The sequence below is a fragment of the Liolophura sinensis genome, chromosome 3 (genome assembly GCF_032854445.1).
Source record: "Liolophura sinensis isolate JHLJ2023 chromosome 3, CUHK_Ljap_v2, whole genome shotgun sequence".
NCBI classification, from domain to species: Eukaryota; Metazoa; Mollusca; class Polyplacophora; order Chitonida; family Chitonidae; genus Liolophura; species Liolophura sinensis.
In genome coordinates, this window is record NC_088297.1 from 3,476,899 (window position 1) to 3,497,885 (window position 20,987).

At 40.1% G+C, this 20,987-nt stretch overlaps 1 protein-coding gene across 4 annotated transcripts in view; it reads right to left on the reverse strand.

Annotated features, from left to right (window-relative positions):
- Nucleotides 1–2,217: 2,217 nt before the first annotated feature.
- LOC135463791 (phosphatidate phosphatase LPIN2-like) overlaps nucleotides 2,218–20,987 on the reverse strand; it is a 32,686-nt gene continuing 13,916 nt past the window's right edge. For all 4 annotated transcript variants that reach the window (XM_064741229.1, XM_064741228.1, XM_064741227.1 and 1 more), the window contains exons 2-16: nucleotides 18,211–18,433; nucleotides 17,424–17,528; nucleotides 15,767–16,467; nucleotides 15,188–15,399; nucleotides 14,735–14,897; nucleotides 12,728–13,027; nucleotides 11,464–11,533; nucleotides 10,411–11,160; nucleotides 9,042–9,136; nucleotides 8,200–8,347; nucleotides 7,649–7,797; nucleotides 5,792–6,031; nucleotides 4,597–4,711; nucleotides 3,394–3,497; nucleotides 2,218–2,534 (exon numbers count right to left, since the gene is read on the reverse strand). In XM_064741229.1, the coding sequence (XP_064597299.1) occupies nucleotides 2,312–2,534; nucleotides 3,394–3,497; nucleotides 4,597–4,711; nucleotides 5,792–6,031; nucleotides 7,649–7,797; nucleotides 8,200–8,347; nucleotides 9,042–9,136; nucleotides 10,411–11,160; nucleotides 11,464–11,533; nucleotides 12,728–13,027; nucleotides 14,735–14,897; nucleotides 15,188–15,399; nucleotides 15,767–16,467; nucleotides 17,424–17,528; nucleotides 18,211–18,399 (3,564 nt within the window). In that variant the 5' untranslated portion in view covers nucleotides 18,400–18,433 and the 3' untranslated portion in view covers nucleotides 2,218–2,311. The remainder of the gene's footprint in view (nucleotides 2,535–3,393; nucleotides 3,498–4,596; nucleotides 4,712–5,791; nucleotides 6,032–7,648; nucleotides 7,798–8,199; nucleotides 8,348–9,041; nucleotides 9,137–10,410; nucleotides 11,161–11,463; nucleotides 11,534–12,727; nucleotides 13,028–14,734; nucleotides 14,898–15,187; nucleotides 15,400–15,766; nucleotides 16,468–17,423; nucleotides 17,529–18,210; nucleotides 18,434–20,987) is intronic.

Here is a 20,987-nt window from a genome sequence, read left to right on the forward strand (position 1 = left end):
GACAATGCATGTCTATAAAGTGTTGTTAGAGACATTGGACTGTTTTTGCTTTCTGACATCACTCCCAGCCTCATGACTGTGACCCCAGTGACCTTGGAGTTGTTCAAGATTTTTGTTCAAAATTTACTAGTGGTGGCAGGGATGTAAAGCGAAAGTTAGAGAGCGACGCATGCCCTGTAAAGAGTAAGCGCTTGTACATTACAATGCAAAATAAATTTGACTTAACAAATCTGCAATTGAATGTACACATGAAAGCCTACGCGAGTTCAGGTAAATGATTTCGCCAAATTACTATCACAAATTCAGTTGAGTTCTCCACCACTCTTATTATCTTTGTTCTTTGCCCATCTTAGTGCGACTGCTCGCTGACCGCCGATTCCTTATCACTGACTATCGATGTCAGGGTAGTACTACATGATGCGTCACGTATAAATCAAGGCAAAATATGAGGTCCAGATGTTACACATGGGCAACTGAGGGAATTCGGTCCGTGATTTGCCTCCGAACTGAAGGGCGAAGGAGCACTCATTGGGTAATACTGCCACAGAGACCATTTAGCTTGTTGATACACAATAAATGTCTGCTCGGCTAGTTTGCACAGTCAAATATATGAGAATTTTGTCTCTTTTGGATAGAAGTGAAAAGTTTATTCCTCAGTGTTATTACCCACCAAGATAACAAAATGCTACGACTTCACTTCCATCAAGCACAGTTAAAAAAAATGTTGGTCATGCTACATTGCTATTCTGATATGTTGTAGAGAAAAGCACAAGCTGTATGTGGTGGTATGGCATGGTATTACCATTAATGAACCAACAGCTACATTATCTTGAAAATGCAACATTCTCCAAGTTGTCAATGTAAATATCATGGTGCGTATTCACATTCAAAATTTTGGGCACCCCGTATGCATACCTGCATATACCCTCACAGCCTGAAAACAGGTACACATAACTACTGTAAATGTGTATGTAACGACTGTGTACATATAACAAAACGTGTATTAGTAACTACAGCATATATGTAACCAATGTGTACTTGTAACAACTGTGTAGGCCTGTGTGTAATCACAGTGTACATGTTACTACTGAGTACATGTAACAACTGTTCAAGTGTACATGAAATGACAGTTTAAGTGTACATGTAACTACCAAGTACATGTAATGACTGTTTAAGTGTACATGTAATGACAGTTTAAGTGTACATGTAACTACCAAGTACATGTAATGACTGTTCAAGTGTACATGAAACGACAGTTTAAGTGTACATGTAACTGAGTACATCTTATGACTGTTTAAGTGTACATGTAACTACCGAGTACATGTAACGACAGTTTAAGTGTACATGTAATGCGGTTTAAGTGTACATGTAATGCCTGAGTACATGTAACAACTGTTCAAGTGTACATGAAACGACAGTTTAAATGTACATGTAACTACCGAGTACATATAATGACTGTTTAAGTGTACATGTAACTACAAAGTACATGTAACGACTGTTTAAGTGTACATGTAACTACAAAGTACATGTAACGACTAAATACTTGCAGCACTTCATCAGTCAGATCAATGCTTTTGTCGGCAACACTCTATGCTGCACAAATACACTGTTACCTTCAGTTTATATCTCTGCAAATAAACTGCGAAGGATATTTCAAAGCAATGCGCTGGTAGTGGTGATATTTCTGATACGATGAATACGTACACATCCTACTTGTGATGGGAATACACGGGATATGTAACGCCTGGAAAGAATTTTACCCAAACACATAATCAACATCTAGCTAAACTTCTACACACAAGCACCTCCAAACTGAGCCTCCCTCACAGGGAGGTCATGGTCTTTGGTCTGCTAATTCACATTGTGGCCAACAGTATGGTTAAGAAACATGAAGCAAATAAAAAAAAAATAATAATAAAATACAGTCATCGCCATTCCTGTGTATCAGGGTGTTAGACTTTGCACATAGCTATGATGACTGCATGGGTACACCGGCCACAAGTTGTAAACATCAGATTTTACACGTACAAGCAATTGAGCAAATCCTGCATAAAAAAATATGCAGTCACCGTGACATTGTCAGACTATGTCTTCATCGACTATGACAAGTTTAGTAAAAAATACTCTCCGACATTTGTAAAAAATGTAACAAAGTGAAGTAAACGAATGACATTCACATAGATAAATGGCTCTTGTTCTGGACCAGTGAACAATGACTCTTGTTCTGGACCAGTGAACAATAACTGATGTAAACTCACACATACAGGTAAGTATTAAAGTATACTATTTCTTGACACCTTTTGCGGGGGTGTTACTTTTTCTCCGTATTAGACTGACTGGAAATGACCTTGTTTTCTGTGAGCTTGACCTCCAGAAGGCCTTGCAATGACACCTCTGGCAGGGGTTCACGCCAGTACGACACAGACCGGAACTCATTCGGGACGAGCAACTCTGAATGGAGAATTGTTTTTCCGAACACGATCCTCTGTAAGGGAGGGAAGAAGTGATCAACCACGTCCACCAGCTTGTGATACCTGTCAGTGAGGAACAGTGTTCTTTTGTCATGAAAAGAGTTCAACTGACAGAGTTCATATTTCACAACAACAGTGTTCATTTTTCATAAAACTGCTCATTTCCCTAAAACTGTTCATTTTTCACAAAAACAGTGCTCATTTTTCATAAAACAGTGCTCGTTTTTCATAAAACAGTGCTCATTTTTCATAAAACTGTTCATTTTTCACAAAAACAGTGCTCATTTTTCATAAAACAGTGCGCGTTTTTCATAAAACAGTGCTCATTTTTCATAAAACTGTTCATTTTTCACAAAAACAGTGCTCATTTTTCATAAAACTGTTCATTTTTCACAAAACAGTGCTCATTTTTCACAAAAACAGTGCCCATTTTTCACAAAATAGTGCTCATTTTTCACAAAACAGTGCTCATTTTTCTGGGTCACTGAAATGGAATGTAGAATTATTGGGAGTTTTTTAACCAAAATAGGAAAATGCAGAGAAAGTAATCAAAAAAACTATTTTTTCTGAATCAACATAGGGATCACAAACAAATGACTATACTAAACCAATGACTGTCATGTGATTAGTGTTCAACACTATTCACGTATTGAAGAATTTTTCGCTTTTAATAACAGCGGTCAGTCTCATGAGTTAAGGAAACCAGAATGCCAGGGGGCAAACCACCACTCTTCATCAGACACATGATAAACTTCCATACTTGAGGCATGATCTGGATTTGAGCCTCGTACTTCACTGGTCAGAGTAAGGCTGAAGTGAGAAGCCTTTAACTCACTGAGCAATAAAGCACACACACACCCCTCCCAACTCCCCCCCCCCCCCCCCACACACACACCCCTCCCTGAAAAGATCACAGACTTACGATGATTGGAAGGTGAGAATTTTTTCATGTCGCAGCTCCCCCTTGTGGTTGATTGTGAAGATTCGAGAGAAGGGTATGTCCAGGGCTTTGTACGCATAAGCATCCTAAAATGTACAACAATACAACAACAACCCCACATCAATACAATATTACAGAAGAAGTGAGTATTTGATCAGATTTTCTGCATCTGAGAATGGATTCTGGTAATGAAGATACATTTGCAGAAGAGATCGATCCACCTCAATTCATGTTGGGGCTTTCATGGCTCAGCGTGATGACCCCAGAGCTTCTCACCAATTCCATCACTGTGAGTTCAAGTCCAGCTCATGCTGGCTTCATCTCCGGCCGTTCATGGGAAGGTCCTCCAGAACCCTGTGGATGGTCCTGGGTTTCTCCTGGGCTCTGATCAGTTTCCTCCCACATTAACGCTGGCTGCCGTCGTATAAGTGAAATATTCTTGAGTATGATATAATATACCAATCAGATAAGTCAATAAATCAATTGATGTCAGATGCTTCAGTTTTTTAATTGGTAGAGTTTAAAAGGCGAACTCCATTCCAAAAATCACGCTGAGGAATTTCCAATATGACCTTAAAGCAGGTATTGAATGTTATACTGTTGTACTCAAGAATATTTCACTTATACGATGGCGGCCAGCATTATGGTGGGATAAAACCGGGCAGAGCCTCAGGGAAACCCACGACTATCCACAGGTTGCTGAGAGACCTTCCCACAGCAAATTGCTAGCACGCTAACCAACTGAGCCACAAAGGCCCCCTTCAAGGTTATAAGGCAAACAGACTTCAAAATTTTGTCCAGTCAATTATGTACATACATGCATTTAGAGACCAAAAAAAAAGAGAGAGAGAGAGAGAAAAAGAGAGAGAGAGAGAGAGATCAGGAAAAAAAAACACACCTTATGCAGTCTGTAAGCTTTAACAAGGGTTCTCAACCATGAAATAATATGTTTTTCAAGGACTTTCAAGGTCATGAAAACCATTCAACAACATTTAAATATTTTCCAGAAAAAGTGGCAGCCCTGAATATGATATACTTCACTGAAAAACTGTCAAGAAACGCTTCTTTCAAGGTCTACAAGGTCTTGAAAAGCCTTTCGACAAAATTCAAGTAATTTCAAGGACGAGTTACGACTCAAGGAGTAGACAACAGGATAGATTTTCCAAAAAGTGGCGCAGAACTTACGTTGATCTTGTTCCCAAATCCAGCGTAGAAGGGCCTTTGGTTCTGAGGGAAGAGCTGGCCGATGTCACTCATACAGCTGATTTTAAACTCCTCAGGCTTCTTCTCAATCACCTCCCTGAGGAGAAAAAAAACAATGCCACTGATGAAACTGTTTATTTGCTCTAAAGGGATACAGAATCGATTCTGCCTGGCTGGTTTAAGAGACACGCAAGTCCAGGCTATGCTGAGCCTATCTCCACTATCAATTGTATTTTACTGTTAGAACGGTATACAATTTGATCTCACACTGTTTAAGGACAATTTTTTTTCACATTTATGGCCCTAGAAATTGTCACGCAGTTGTTTTCTGAGTCCATATTATTTCTTTTGAACTGAATTCATTCAATTTAACAATTACAGAGTTTTTACAAACAGTCATCGCCATTCCTGTGTATCAGGGTGTTAGACTTTGGACACAGCTATGATGACTGCATGGGTACACCGGCCACAAGTTGTAAACATCAGATTTTACATGTACAAGCAATTGAGCAAATCCTGCATAAAAAAATATGCAGTCACTAGACTATATAAGTTAGAAGGTATACAATTTGATCTCACACTGTTTAAGGACAATTTTTTTTTTAATTTATGGCCATAGAAAGAAATTGTCATGCAGTTGTTTACTGAGTCCGTATTAATTCTTTTGAACTGAATTTATTCAATTTAACCAAGGAATATTCTTGAGTACAGCGTAAAACACCAATCAAAATATATAAAGGAAAATTTAACCCACGAAAAATTTATCTCCACTAATCAGCTTCGATTCTCTATCCTTGAGTAAAATACTACATGTATTACATGTTCCAGGGCCCATACAAAATTATCACAGTTGTCCAGTGATTGAACAAACCTTTGGCCTGAAGATTTAGCAAAACCAGCAGGTGACTTTCCAAGCCTGCAAAACTGTGAAAATCCAAAACAGGAAAAAAAACTGGCATAATTTTTTTTCAAAATTGATAAAAAAAAACTTGGAATTCAACATGATTAAGCCATATACAATATGAATTCCATATGAAGTTTTACTTCAATACAAGAAACTAAAGAAGTCCAGACAACAGTTTTGAGATGGACTGTTAGAATGACAGAGGCACTAGTAGATTAGGGGTACACTGTAAACGGTACAGGTAGATGACTGTCAATACACCTGGTGAGTTACCTATGGAATGCACTGATCAGTGAGATAGGTGACAGCATCAGGGGACCTTCCGGCAATACCAGGTTGTCCTGGCAAATGTTGCGCAGCAGATCTTTGGTGACTTTGGACTGACCAATGGCTCTGGCCGACAGATACATGAACTTATAGCCGTTGTTACTGATCTTAGTGTAGAGTTCAGCCACTCCAGACTGTGACCAGTCCCGTCCCAGGATCGGCAAAATCTGACCAAGGACGTCTGATCTGCAAAGAGCATAAAAATAACAGTTGCTCACTTGATGGTTAAACACTTGAGGTTCATTCGATATGCAAAAATGCACTTTCAGAAGCACAAAATGACACTTTTGAAGCTAAGTTTTCCTGACAAGAAATGCAGTAATTATTTTCAACATGACTTCCGCCATACACACACCATGCAGGTGTTGAAATAACGCCGGTGTACATGTCGGCGACAGGCAATTTTTCTCAGCGACAGGTCACAAAAAAATACACCTGTTGCAGCGACATGTAGGGTCAATAAATTTCTAATCATGTTAAGTGTTAAGTCAATATCCATGCATGCCTATCTTTACTTGGCGTTCCGATAATGAAAATGTTGAGGTAGGCCACTTTTAGGATTCCAGTCCAGTTAGGAAACAGCGTGAAACACTAGTTAAATAAATCAATAATAAAATGTGAAGTTAATTATATAGTCCCGGTCTCTTCCTATCGCCCAAAAGTCTAAAATTGCTCATTTTTCCCGCTCAAGGCTCAGACTACATGTAGCGTCACGATGTAAAGGGGAGCAACTCAAGAAACACACGTATAAATCGGAAAGCACCCAGAGCGGAAGCTTTTTCTCGGTTGTTTCCCTGGAATGGGAAGTGCGTACATGCACAAGTACAGATTGAGCCATCGCAAGTAAGTTTCACGTTGATGATTGACTGTGCACAAGTCCCAGTGCCCAAAGAATATTTAACATAAACTGAAATGCTACAGAAACCAAATATTCTTGTGACACTGTACACTGATATTGCCTCGCCAAGGTGGCTATGTTGAGGAAAATAATTTCACCAAACTGAAATTACATGTTCCCAACATGTGACAATGGCAATCGGCAGAGCAAGCACAGAATAGACTTTTTAAAAGTCAGACTGATGGGGACAGATAGATACCTGTTGGTGACAGGTACAAACAAAAATCTACCTGTTTATCACAGGCGGTTTTAAAAAAAAAATATTTCTACCCCTGATCATGGTGGCATCTCCTTGTATTAAAAAAGGCCAGTCAAGAATCATTTTTTTAACTGGTGGTTGTTAAACATTGTACGGATGGAAGACAAGCAGTTTCCAGTTAACTTCATGTAAAACCACACAAAAATAGCCCTATTTCCTGCCACCAAATGTCCCTAGGATCAATGCAAGCAGGGGAATCCAGAAAATCCCATGTCAAATCCACTTTCAAAGGCTGTGCAAACTTATTCATATCCCTCACTGTGCATGTGCCGCTCCCTACCCTCACCTAACCGCGCCCTACCCTCACCTAACATCACTGCCACTACTAGAAAAGCTTCACTTATGGAGCCCATGTGGTGCACATAAGCTTCTTTATGCTAAACCGCACCAATGCTGTCCTTCCACAGTCCTTGTTTCAGGTGCTGGGTATCAGGTATCATGTTGTGTATACTTTAAATAAAGACAATGGATGTGTGTAAAGTATTACTACAAACAAGAGTTGAAACAGTTTTTGTATTTTCTGACATCACTTTCTGTCTATTCACCATGAACCCTCGGCCTTGATCAAGATTTCTCTACAAAATTCTCAGTTATGCAAAGAGAGCGTAGAGAGCGGCGCATGTGCTGTAAAGGGTATGAAACTTACTTGGTAATCGTGCCATCGATGTCCGAGATAACGATTTTGTCGTCATATCTCCAGAGGTAAATGTGAGAGGTACAGCGTGAGGTGCCCTGGTACTGAGTGGTCACTGAGAACGTGATCTCATTCTGACCTTCGTGAAGATTCAGCTTTATCTGTGTGATATTACAACAAAAAAATACAAATTGGGTTATTACTTTTATTTTTTGTTTATTACATTGTTGTTACACATAATACGGAAGGATTTTTTGACTTATATCAGGGACAACAGTTTCTGGGTGGAGGAAACCGAAGTGTCCACTGGTTATCGTCACGAAGCATGCCAAGGCTCCACAAGCATTGGTGATAGGTTCCTAGGTCATTGTTCTGCGCTAACACATTAACCACTAGGCCACGGAGGGGAACTAAAGAATACATTTATGAGTGCATTGTTTCACACCAACTTTGTTTAGTGACATTAAATTTATTTATTTTATTCGAGTTTAACAACTTCCTCAAGGGCATGAGACTAAATTAGACGTTTTTCCAGCTTGACATTGCTGCCATCATTCACTTACAATTTCGTCGGAAGAGAGGCGTAGAGATTTTTGGTACTTCTTGTTGGGAACGTCAGCTGACTCGGAACTGATACTCTGGACTTCCGTTCTAGACATGCTTTTGTCAGAGGAATCCGTCTCATTATCACTGGAGTCTTCGTCTTTCAACCTGTACAGAAATAAGGGGGATAAATGGGAGTCAGTTCTACTGTTCTGTCTTGATACCAAGTGCTGATCTTGCACCGAGGTGTCATTTTCCTCTTTCAAAAGAAACGGTCACAAGAGAAACCGGAATATGATGTCTTGTCACTCGTACCCCACGCTCTATAAGGTAAACAATTATTGCGTGAAACCACCACAAAGCAGGTGTATTTGTGTTTCTAAATGTGGGCTTCTTAACTATGAAGTGTTGGTTTTAGACCACAAATTAAAAAGCTCTTTAAACTTCAGTGCCATACTTTATCAATATATATATATATATATATATATATATATACATAGCCAGAAGTGAATTTGTTTCACAGTGAAGAAATCTGATTATGCCCACTCAAAAAAGCTGTGTCGTTTAGGCTGAGGCTGAAGTTTGAAGGACATGCAATTATTTGATGCACTCGTTTCCACGACCCATGCGTTTACATCCGCAATTTTTACTACACCCTCAATCCACCTCAGCAATAAATCCTTGTCCAATGCGTTTAAAAATGAAACATGTTCCATTTTCACTGCTTCAATGTACACGTATGCTGAGTCTTGTGGAGACAATTCTGCGTAATTATGTAATTCCCATTCTCATAAAAATTAACAAAGGAGTAAGCACTGACGCCATCCTAGGTCCGGGGAAACACAACATTGTTAACACCAACCTTTTAGTTGCATCATGAGATGGTTTCCTGGGACTGCTGGGAGCACTTGAAGCAGGACTAGGTGGCACCTCACTGAGTAAAGCTTCACTTTGTACCTAACGCACAAACAGAAGAGATTTATTTATTTATTTATTTGGTTGGAGTTTAAGGGAGTATTAAAGAATACACGACTTCTGTGACCCATTATCATGGGAGGCAAAAGGGCAAAGTTCAAGGAAAACCCTGCACACCTTGAATTCTCACGTGACCAGAGAAGAGGCCAGTATGAGCTGGTAGTGAACTCACAGCAATTGAACTGGCGAGCGAATAGAGAGTTGAAGATGTAAACATAAATCCTATACAAGTACTGAAAGCTTAGTCCCTTCCAAACATGGATACTGACTGGTGTTGTATGTACCAATGTTGGAAGTATTTCCAATATATTTTATGCTGATTTAATTTACTTTATTTGTTGTTGGTTATTTGATGGGTGTTCCAGATCCAAGAATATTCCACTTATATGACGGAGACCAGGATTATGTTGGGAGGAAACCAGGCAGAAGTGAATATTCTTGAGTACGGCATAAAACACTAATCAAAAAAGTAAAATACCAAATGCATCTAAGATCTACTTACACAAAGCTGAATCAAGACAAATGGAATCATGTAGGTAGTGATTAAATATCTCATTAATGTCAGATATCATTGTGATTTTTTGTACTCTAAATGCTATACTCTATATTCTTTGTACTCTAAATGCTATACTCTATACTCTTTGTACTCTAAATGCTATACTCTATACTCTTTGTGCTCTAAATGCTATACTCTATACTCTTTGTACTCTAAATGCTATACTCTATACTCTTTGTGCTCTAAATGCTATTTCACAAATGGACCAGATTAAAAAGCAACAATACTGTGCAATTCCGAAAAAAGTGCTTTAGTAAGTTGTGGTTGCTCTTGGGAACTATAATTCTGAAAAAGACAATTTTGATTATAGCTGTTCAAGGGCTAGTATAGGTATTTTGTTTCCTCAAACCTCATACACACTCAACCAATACCTGGTCGGTCTGAGAGTTTGAAAGACTGAACTCATAACCCCTTGGCCATGAACCCTGGTTACTGTACTTCTTCAACCTTTTTCGCATATTTACATGGTGTATGTTAAAGTGTATTGTGAGGGATCTATTTTGTGGTGACTGATAAAATGATACATTTCGAGAAACCCTGAAATTTGTCAACCCAACTAATTTTGACTTCAAAATAAATAAATAAATAAACAATTAAAATGAAAAGATGAATAAATCGCACTGAAAGCTGTTCTTTCAAATGCAAAAAGGTTGAGGAATTAAGGTACATTAACAATAATGTGGCAGATAAGAATACAAACCTTCTTTGAGGACTGCACCACCACCTCGGTCACCAATTCCGTGGCGGCATTGTTCAGGACAGGTACCTTCCCTGCCACTATGGATGTGGAGATGGGAGGAGCCTCACCACTGGTTGCCACAGCAACAGTAGTTGACATGATGACAGCACTGCTACCTGATGGCGATGAGATACTAACAGCCGGAGTAGCAACGCTGACAGTTGGTGTGGCAACGCCAGCAGTCGCTATAGCAACACTCACAACTGGTGCGGCAGTGTTGACAGCCGGTGCGGCAATGCTGACAGCTGGTGAGGCAACGCTGGCAGTCGGCATGGCAACGCTAACAACTGGTGCAGCAATGCTGACAACAGGCTCAGCAACACTAACAACTGGGGCAGCATCGCTGACAAGCGGTGCACCTGCACCAACTGAAACCGTGGCACTGACTGAAATTTTCGCAATAGGCGTTGCCTCAGCTTTTGATTCAGCGCTTGCCGTGACCTCTGAAGCTGGCACGGTGACAGCATTCACCGTGCTGATGACTTCTGCAGCTGGTGCCGAGGTCACTTCCCCTGGGCTACAGGATGTCACTGTGCCATCTGAAGACGGTGCTATAGTGGTGTGCTGCACAGTTGTCGTCGTTGTTAAGTACGCTGATGTTGTTTGGGTTTCATCAGGCGGGGCCCGTCTCCAGGAGAACCAGGACGTCACGCCTGTCTTCTTCCCTTTCTTTTTTGGCATGTGCTCTTTGATTAAATTTTGGACCGCAGACTGAAAATGATACAAGTCAGATGAGAGACCTATGCGTGGGTGCTCTTATTTTATTTTCAATTAAGTTCACTTCATGCAGTCAGGATTATGAGTGGAGGAAAGCCGAGTCTTGAATGGAGGAGGTTTATTTGGGAGGCCGATACAACCTGGTACTACAGTAACATTTGGAGAAGGTAAATGTACATATGGCCATCTCCTCTGACCTAAGTTCTCATTATATTTCATTTAAATTCCGAGGCCAAGTAGCTGATTACTTTTCCTGTGTAGACTTTTACTCACTACAATGAGAAATGCCCAACCTACCTCTGGCAAATACTTCTGAAAAGCCACTAGAGATAAGATCTGGGGTGCAGCCGTGGCCCAGTTGTAAAATCTGAAAGGATAATTTATTCATTTTTACCCTACAGTATTGGTGTTTATTTTTTAGCTGACTTACAACCACTTTTGTTTTTCAGTGTAACAGTTAAATAGAATATGCATATAGTAGCAGGCATGGTTGACACAGAGATCAGATGCCTGTTTTTCAGTGTAACAGTTAAACAGAACGTGTATATAGTAACCGGCATGGTTGACACTGAGATCAGATTTCTGTTTTTCAGCATAACAGTTAAATAGAGCACGCATATAGTAGCCAGCATGATTGACACTGACAACAGACTTCTGTTTTTCAGTGTAACAGTTAAATAGAACATGCATATAGTAGCCAGCATGGTTGACATTGACAACAGACTTCTGTTTTTCAGTGTAACAGTTAAATAGAACATGCATATAGTAGCCAGCATGGTTGACATTGACAACAGACTTCTGTTATTCAGTGTAACAGTTAAATAGAACAAGCATATAGTAGCCGGCATCGTTGACACTGAGATCAGACCAATATATAAACTCAGATCAGACTCCTGTTTTTTGTTGTTTTTTTTTTTTTTGTTTTTTTTCTGTGTAACAGTTTAATATAGAAATCAAACTTGTTTTTTCATTGTAACAGTTTAATATTGAACTCAGACTTGTTCTTCAGTGTCACAGATTAATGGAACATGTATGGAGCACGCGTAGAGACACTAGCGTGGTGGACACGGAGATCAGCCTCATTGTGATTCATTGTAACAGTTGAATATTCAGATCAGTTTAACAGAAGACACACAGAGACACCAACATCGTTAACACACGTCTCATGTCTCCATATTACATGTACGATAACTGGTGACAGATGTTTGACAGGGATAATGGAGACTGTCACACGCCTGTGGGAGGGGGGGGCGTCCACAACCGTTGCGTGTCATATTTCCTGTTTACTATACCCCAATATTGTGTTGAAATAACGATGACTAACACAGGCAAGCGTTCGTGTTAATGAGATTAAATGTCTATGCTGATGTACATGTCTGTAACTGATGACAAATTACGGCAGGAATATCTGGATAGATGCATATGAATGTCTATGGTTCTTTAGTATTAAAACACACACTAAAGGAGTTGACTATGACATAAAACCCCAATCAAATAAATGAATAACTCCATATATAATTCATACAAATCTGAATTTGAACAAGATTTGACAAAGCCTTACTTGTCTCCTATCCTGACCACCAGGTCCGGGTGCTGTACCAAACTGAGGTCCTCGCACAGTGTGTCAAAGGTCACAACATTCTGCATGAAGTTCTCCATGGAGACCTGGCCGTCCATGTCTGACAGTCCTCCGCAGAGGGACAGCGAGACTTCCCCCAGGTGGCGTACTTCTGACAGGAGGTAGCTGGCGGGTGGGCCCCCGATGGCACCCTCAACAGAGTGTGGGGACTGGGGTAGGGAGGCGCCCCGCCCAGATTCTGCGTCCTCTTCTTTCTCTTTGATAGACATGAAGTGGAAGGAACTGTAACAGAGATCTGATTGTTGTTTAATGTAATATTGACGAGTTATCTGCAAGGAACTGTAAGAAAGATCTGATTGTTGTTTAATGTAATATTGACGAGTTATCCGCAAGGAACTGTAACAGAGATCTGATTGTTGTTTAATGTAATATTGACGAGTTATCCGCAAGGAACTGTAACAGAGATCTGATTGTTGTTTAATGTAATATTGACGAGTTATCCGCAAGGCACTGTAACAGAGATCTGATTGTTGTTTAATGTAATATTGACGAGTTATCCGCAAGGAACTGTAACAGAGATCTGATTGTTGTTTAATGTAATATTGACGAGTTATCCGCAAGGCACTGTAACAGAGATCTGATTGTTGTTTAATGTAATATTGACGAGTTATCCGCACGGAACTGTAACAGAGATCTGATTGTTGTTTAATGTAATATTGACGAGTTATCCGCACGGAACTGTAACAGAGATCTGATTGTTGTTTAATGTAATATTGACGAGTTATCCGCAAGGAACTGTAACAGAGATCTGATTGTTGTTTAATGTAATATTGACGAGTTATCCGCACGGAACTGTAACAGAGATCTGATTGTTGTTTAATGTAATATTGACGAGTTATCCGCACGGAACTGTAACAGAGATCTGATTGTTGTTTAATGTAATATTGACGAGTTATCCGCACGGAACTGTAACAGAGATCTGATTGTTGTTTAATGTAATATTGACGAGTTATCCGCAAGGCACTGTAACAGAGATCTGATTGTTGTTTAATGTAATATTGACGAGTTATCCGCACGGAACTGTAACAGAGATCTGATTGTTGTTTAATGTAATATTGACGAGTTATCCGCACGGAACTGTAACAGAGATCTGATTGTTGTTTAATGTAATATTGACGAGTTATCCGCAAGGAACTGTAACAGAGATCTGATTGTTGTTTAATGTAATATTGACGAGTTATCCGCAAGTCCATGTAAGATGGTGGTCAGTTTTATGGGTGGGGAAAATGCAGTGACAAGTTAGAGACAAACACTCCCTTACATGACACACAAATATGCACACAGCACTGAAGGAAGACAAGTGCTCTTCAATGCACATTACACTGCACAAACGTACTGTCACCAAATCCTCATGAACAGTGACAGTGGGTGATCCACAAATTCTTGTAATGTATAAGACCCAGGTTGACAGAGAGAAACAGGATTTTTTTGCTATTGTTTGCAAGCATATTTATCTAAAAATGCACTCACACGTACAAGATTACAGTCAGGTCCAGATAAAATGTAGATGAAAAGGTACAGCACCTTTTGTCAGGTACCTTAAATGACCTAATATTTTATACATATAATCAAATTCCTCCTTTTTCCTGCTTATGAAAGTTTTATTGATTTCAAAAATGTGTTTTGATGGTTGTTGGGAAGGTAGGATGATATTCTACTGGGGAAATGTAACTCTTAGCCCCAAAAGTCATATTTTATGACATTTTTTTATCTCCAAAAAATACATTTCTTTCACTGAAATTTTAGGTCATTTTTGGTAAGTCAAGGACATTTCCAGCCCAATGTTACATTTAACAACTGTAAAGATTTAAAAATACTCAATGAATTAATGTTACAAAGAATACTCTAATACAACAACAGCAGAAGCCTGTTGACAACAAGTTTTACACAAATCAGAAGTATTACAATTCACCTTTTAAATCTACGTACCTTTTGGGGAAGTATAGTTTGGCGACCTCAGGATCCATTTCTTCTTTGGTCAGATCTTCCAGGTAAATACCTTCCTCCTCAGGCTTGTGGCGTATCGCCTTTGTCTTCCTCATGAAATAGAACAGCCCCCCGGAGTCCTGAGCCTGGGGCTTCACTACGGAATCTAAACAATAAACATATGCTCCTTACATGTAGGCTTTTGTCCTGCTCATAATAGTTTATAACTCAGACTTCATGTGGGATACTTTATCGATTCATAAATACTTCTGGTTAAGTTTTATCTTTTCTTTTCATGTGTTTTTCTTTTATGATTGTGGGTTTCCCCTGTAAAACACCGATGAAATAAGTAAATAAATCTTTTCTTTCAATCATAAAGGTTTAAGTCACATACATACTATAAAAGTGGAAAAGGTTATTTCAGCCTGTGTTAATCAGACATGAGTGCACACATACTGGAGCCTTGTGGGCTTGTGGAGGCAGGTTGGTCTTTAGTGGTCGGGGTCTGGTCCTGTGATGTGGAAGGGAGGGGCTGGGGCAGCTGTCCCCACTCCCACAACGTGTCGGGGGGCTGGAGCAGATGCTCCACCTCCGTCTCCTCCTGACGCTGTCTTTCACACTCTGTGTCACTCTTACAGCTTGGGCTCGGGCACCGCGTTGCTGAGGGACTACAACAACAACAACGACGACACATACATATGCAGTGAACATTTGTTACGAACAGCAAAGGCGGAATCTGTAGTATTTCTGTAGCGTAACTTTTTCATCAAGGTTTAATCCCATACTCAAGAATTTTTCACCTACAACAATGACAATCTGTTTTATGTACAGAAAAAACCAAAACCATCAACCTCTGGTAATTTACTGACGAACTTTTCACATAGGTGACATACTGATACATGGGAAGTCGAGTGCCCTTCAGTGAAGGTTAGACAGAACAAACAGCTACATGAGTGTCACTGACGGTTTTTTATCACCAACACCCTCCAAAACAGTGAGAATGACATGCACAAATCAGATGAGATCTGAACGCACCTTCCTACAGGTGTGACATCAGTGTCGCTGAACGGATGAAGTTGAGCCTCAAACTGACTGCTCGCCCATATATCTGTACGGTCCATCCTGTCTTCCTCGGCCAGCGGCAAACTGACAGACTTCACCATATTTGGCGGCGCAGGCGGAAGCTTCAGGTCTTCTTCATCAGACGTTACGTCCATTTCAAATATTTCCGTGTCGGGGCTTGACTTTGCCGAAGGTCTGGAATTGTTCTTCTTGTAAGGCATTTTTTTCTTCCTTCGCCGCTTCGACTTTGTGAGCTCTTCGGCAGCAGGTTTGTCTTCCCGACGTTTCACCTTGGGAGTTGTGTCCCTTGATCCGGATTCTTTAGACGAGTTGTCGCTTTCTCCGAAAGAGTCCTTGGAACTGTTTTTGGACAGGGGGGATGTTTTACTGGATTTGCCCGACACTGATAACTGTGAAACCTGTTTATTGGCAGGAAGTTTCACCTGCTTGGACTGTGTTTTGCTGCTGGAATGCTCAGATTTGAACTTATATGATGTTTCATCAAGCTGTTTCTCACAGCTCAACGATGGGGCTTGGTCATCTCTAGGTGCTTCTTTCTGATTGGTCAACTCTTCACGCTCAGCCTTTTGAGCCTGTTTCCGGAGTTCCTGGACGCCCTGCTCCATGAGGTCTGCCGTGGAAGGAATCGGGGAAGTGGCAAGATAAGGCGGAATCTGTAAAAGATTTCCGTATAAATTTTGCTAGTTTCATAAACAATTTTAAAGAAACAAAGATATACAATAACACTTTTATCAAATTTGCATAACTCCCAATGACCTGTCTTTGGACTGTTCAATATGATGACATGGTTTTAACCTACTGTCTTCTTTTTTTTAAAAACAATTACGACAAATTGCTGTAAGAAAAAAAAATTGGGATTTGATTTCGAATACCGTCCCAAGGCTGACTTTCAAAAAACTTTTGCAAATCAGTTTTTCATCACTTTCCTGTTAAATCATGTCGCTGAATCATTGTGCTATGGACGCCATTCACGGAAAAATGTACATTTATCCATAAGAGTCGTTAGAACCAGGGGTAATTCTTGGCACTCGAGCCCATGCAATGTGGCCTCTGTGCCCACCCATGTTAACTTTCTGGAAACAGGCATGCCAGGAAACAGAATCATACACCGTACACTGTCTACATGTACATCACAGATTTATTTATTTATCTATTTGATTGGTGTTTTACGCTGTACCCAAAAATATTTCACTCATACGACGTCAGCCAACATTATGGTGGGTGGAAACCAGGCAGAGCCCGGGGGAAACCCACGACCATCCGCAGGTTGCTAACCGACCTTCCCAGGTACGGCCAGCATGAGCTGGACTTGAACTCACAGCGACCGCATTGGTGAGAGACTCCTGGGTCATTACGCTGCGCTAGTGCGCTAACCAACTGAGCCACGGAGGCCCCCGTACATTACAGATGATTTGTCACTGCGGCCATGTAGAGCTCAGGTGCTCCCTGTGATTGACATTAACCCGTATCTCAGACATTCATTCTAAAACACAGATTCCTCAATCAAATGACGACACTCTACAACATGACACTTTGATTCTCTGCAAGTCTCTAGCACCATACCAAATGCGGCACTGCATGCAACCACTAACTCATTCACAAAGCGTACCTCCTGGAAAGCCTCTTCTTCAAGTTCCTTGACAAAAAACGCTTCTCCAGTCTCCCCGAGCTTCATGTGCAAGTCGACGGGCTCTCCGTTAATTTCAATGTCCACCTGAGCAGGTAAGGTGAAGAAATACAGATTGGGGTAAGGACATTTGTATTCTTTTCTTTAACCATAAATTACATGTACATGTACTTACAGAGAGACAGATATGTAAGGAGAGGCAGGACTAGAAATAAGGGCATTTTAGGGACCAAAAGCTCCAGTCTGTTAACTCTATATATGTTATATACCAGGAAACACTAACAATGGCTTTGAGCAGATAATAGCTCCAGGTAGGGCAACAAGTAGAAAAGTTGGAGGTGGAAGGCTTTATTTCTTGAATTTTGGAAACAATGCATGGTGCCTGTCCAGCAGTAGTTTCACACCTTTACGTGATTTAAGCATAGTTGACTAACAAAGAACTAAGGAAACGACATCAATTTATTTATATGATTAGTGTTGCATGCAGTACTGAAGAATATTTCACTTATCCAACGGCGGCCAGCAATGGGAAGAAACAGGGCAGATCCGAGGGAAACCCACGATTATCAGCTGGTTGGAAACATCGTTAATACCTGAGTGTGCTAATGTGACTAGCAACAAGAAGAAATATTACTTATTTATTTGATTGTTGTTTACAGCCAGACTGAAGATTTTTTTACAGTGCCTGGGATACCACTGGCCACTGGCAAAATACTAACCAACTTTCCCACATGAATCAAGAAGTACGTATATGCACATGTGTACGCACCACTTTTTCCCTGGAGCGCAGAACGCCCAGCTTGCCGAAGCGGACGTGAAACGGGGAACAGAGATAGCTGCCATCTTCCTGCTGCACAATCACAACGTCGATCGCCCCTGTCAGCGTGGCAGAATTGATCTCATTGTAGAAGCCCTTCACGTTGGAGAGAAGGCGGCCCACATAGCTAAAGTAACTCATCCTTCACTCTGTAGCTAACGGCTCCAGCACACCTCTGGAAGAACAAAGACAGGGTTACTCACGTCAACTGACCATAAGAAAGAACAAAGCAGGAACACATCCTTAAAATTTCATAAACGGTTTTCAACACATTTTCTCATAAACTCCAGTCACTTGTGACACCATAACCTAGGCAACATCACCTCCAGAGGGCAGTCATTATTAAAGTGTATACTAATTTCAACTCAAAACACACCCCAAAAATACTTACATGTACCACAGTACCTTATGTACCACTGCATCAAACATACATGTATAGTGTACATATATACATACACACATGTAAATATAAGTAACTACATAGATCACTGACATTAGTTTCCACCTTCACCGAACTGGCACGGTGCTTCTATATCATAATACATGTACATGTAAGCCCATTAGACTGAACTACGGTTATATAATTACTGACTAGGCAGATGGAAGGATCACTGACTGGTCCTTACCTTCTCAAAACTGGTGTATTGAGTACACACTGAGGTAAACCCTAGAGTTAACCACATGTGCGTTAGACTGTGATATGGTTACACAGTTATTGGCAGTACTGCCAAACATTAATGGTAAATCCCTGTGGCAAATGACAGCTTTCTGGGATGAATCGTATAAGTGGGCCTATCATTAGGGGTGTGTGTGGGGGGGGGGGGGGGGGGGGGGGAATCAGCCCAGAGGGCTGACTATAAACCTGTAAACTACTGGTTCAGCTTACATGTACATTGTATGCCCCGATTCATCCGCTAGATCATTGACCTCACTACCTGACAACAGATGCACAAACCACATTGCTTATCTGCACCTCACAGAGGCATTACAGGTCATAACACAGATCTATATACTAAACCACATTGCCCTGTGCCTCACAAAACCAACATACATTCTAATTCCTCAACCTTTCTGCATATGAAAGAACAACTTTCAGTCCAATTGATGAACATTTTTAACTTGAGATAAAACTACAATAGTTGGATTGGCCAATTTCAGGGCTTCACAAAAATCATAAATTTATCAATCTGTACAGATTAATGCCTGAATAGAGTATGCTTGAATAAATACACGTCCCTTGCAAACATGTGAAAAGATGTACGGATTACAGTATACATGTGCATAATTTCATTCTAATTTGCAGTTTTACTAAGCTCATTACATGGGGCACTTGTATACTGTATTCTCGACCATGTCAAATGTGTCTTCTGAGTAGGTTATCCCCACTTTGCTGGGTGGTGAAAACAATGGTCCCATCACAGATGATGAAGCAATTCAGCTTTACATTGGTCTTCCTTACTTAACTGATGGGTCTTTACTGAATAAATTCACAACATGGTTGCTCTGTGATAGGAATATAAGGATACGGAAATATACGGCGTCAGTACCCTTCATTTTGGGCTCGGCAATATGAAGGTTACTGACACCATATATTTCCATATCCTACATATCCTATCACACAGTAACCATGTGACTAAGGGAACACTTACATGTGCTTCAATATATGTACCTGCCTATAAAATGACTATGCTCTATGTTAAAACTACATGTACAGTGTACACATATATTTACAGTACAATGTAAATTATGTATAACTGTATGAACTGTAAAACTGAATACACTAGATGTACATTCAGGAAGTACCAAATTCATGATCACATGTTCATCTACATGGAACAATACCTGCAACATTACCTTAATTCCTCAACATTTTCCCAATTACAAAAGAGCAACTGTCAGTGCAATTTATGCACATTTTTCATTTGATTTTGGAGACCAAACTACATTTGGTTGCACTGGCCAATACCAGGGCTTCACAAAAAGTATTATTTGATCAGTGAACACTGGAAAATGCCTTCAGAATATTACACCTGAATAGACACGAAGCGAACATGAAATGAATTAAATATAATTCCTAGCATTTATTACATTATTTCACAGGAAAGCACAGTCTATGCATGTATCTGTTACTTGTGTACTTGTGTACTGTAACAGCACATACCGGTATACTGTGCATGATCTATTTCTGATTTTAATTGAGAGTCCATATTTAAACATACACATATATACAGTAACTTTTTACTACTAGACATGAAAATCTGGTTATTAAAACTTCATTGTTCATTTTTTCTCTCTGTACTTCTTTGTCTCTTTTTGAACGGGATGCTGTATTTAATATGTCACAGTGTACAAAAAAAAAAAAAAAATCTGTCAATCTGATATTACTGTGAAAAATTAACATGTGCACTGGACAAATATTCACTGAGGATACAAATGTTGAGCTGATCTACATGTATGTAGGTAACCCAGGCCAAATCACACATACACCTTACCCAATCAATAGCATTTTTGTACCTGTACACTACAGTAAATACTGCATCAGCTATCAGGTGTGCCCCCAAATACAGACTCACATATATACACGTACGTACATACACATTTGTACATTATCTGCGCATTAATACCAATATGAACAATCCTGTGCGTAACAAAAAAAAAATACAATGCGGATAATACAATTCACCAGGGTGAGGGTGCTAATCTTATTTACAGGTAACCTGCTGAACTAT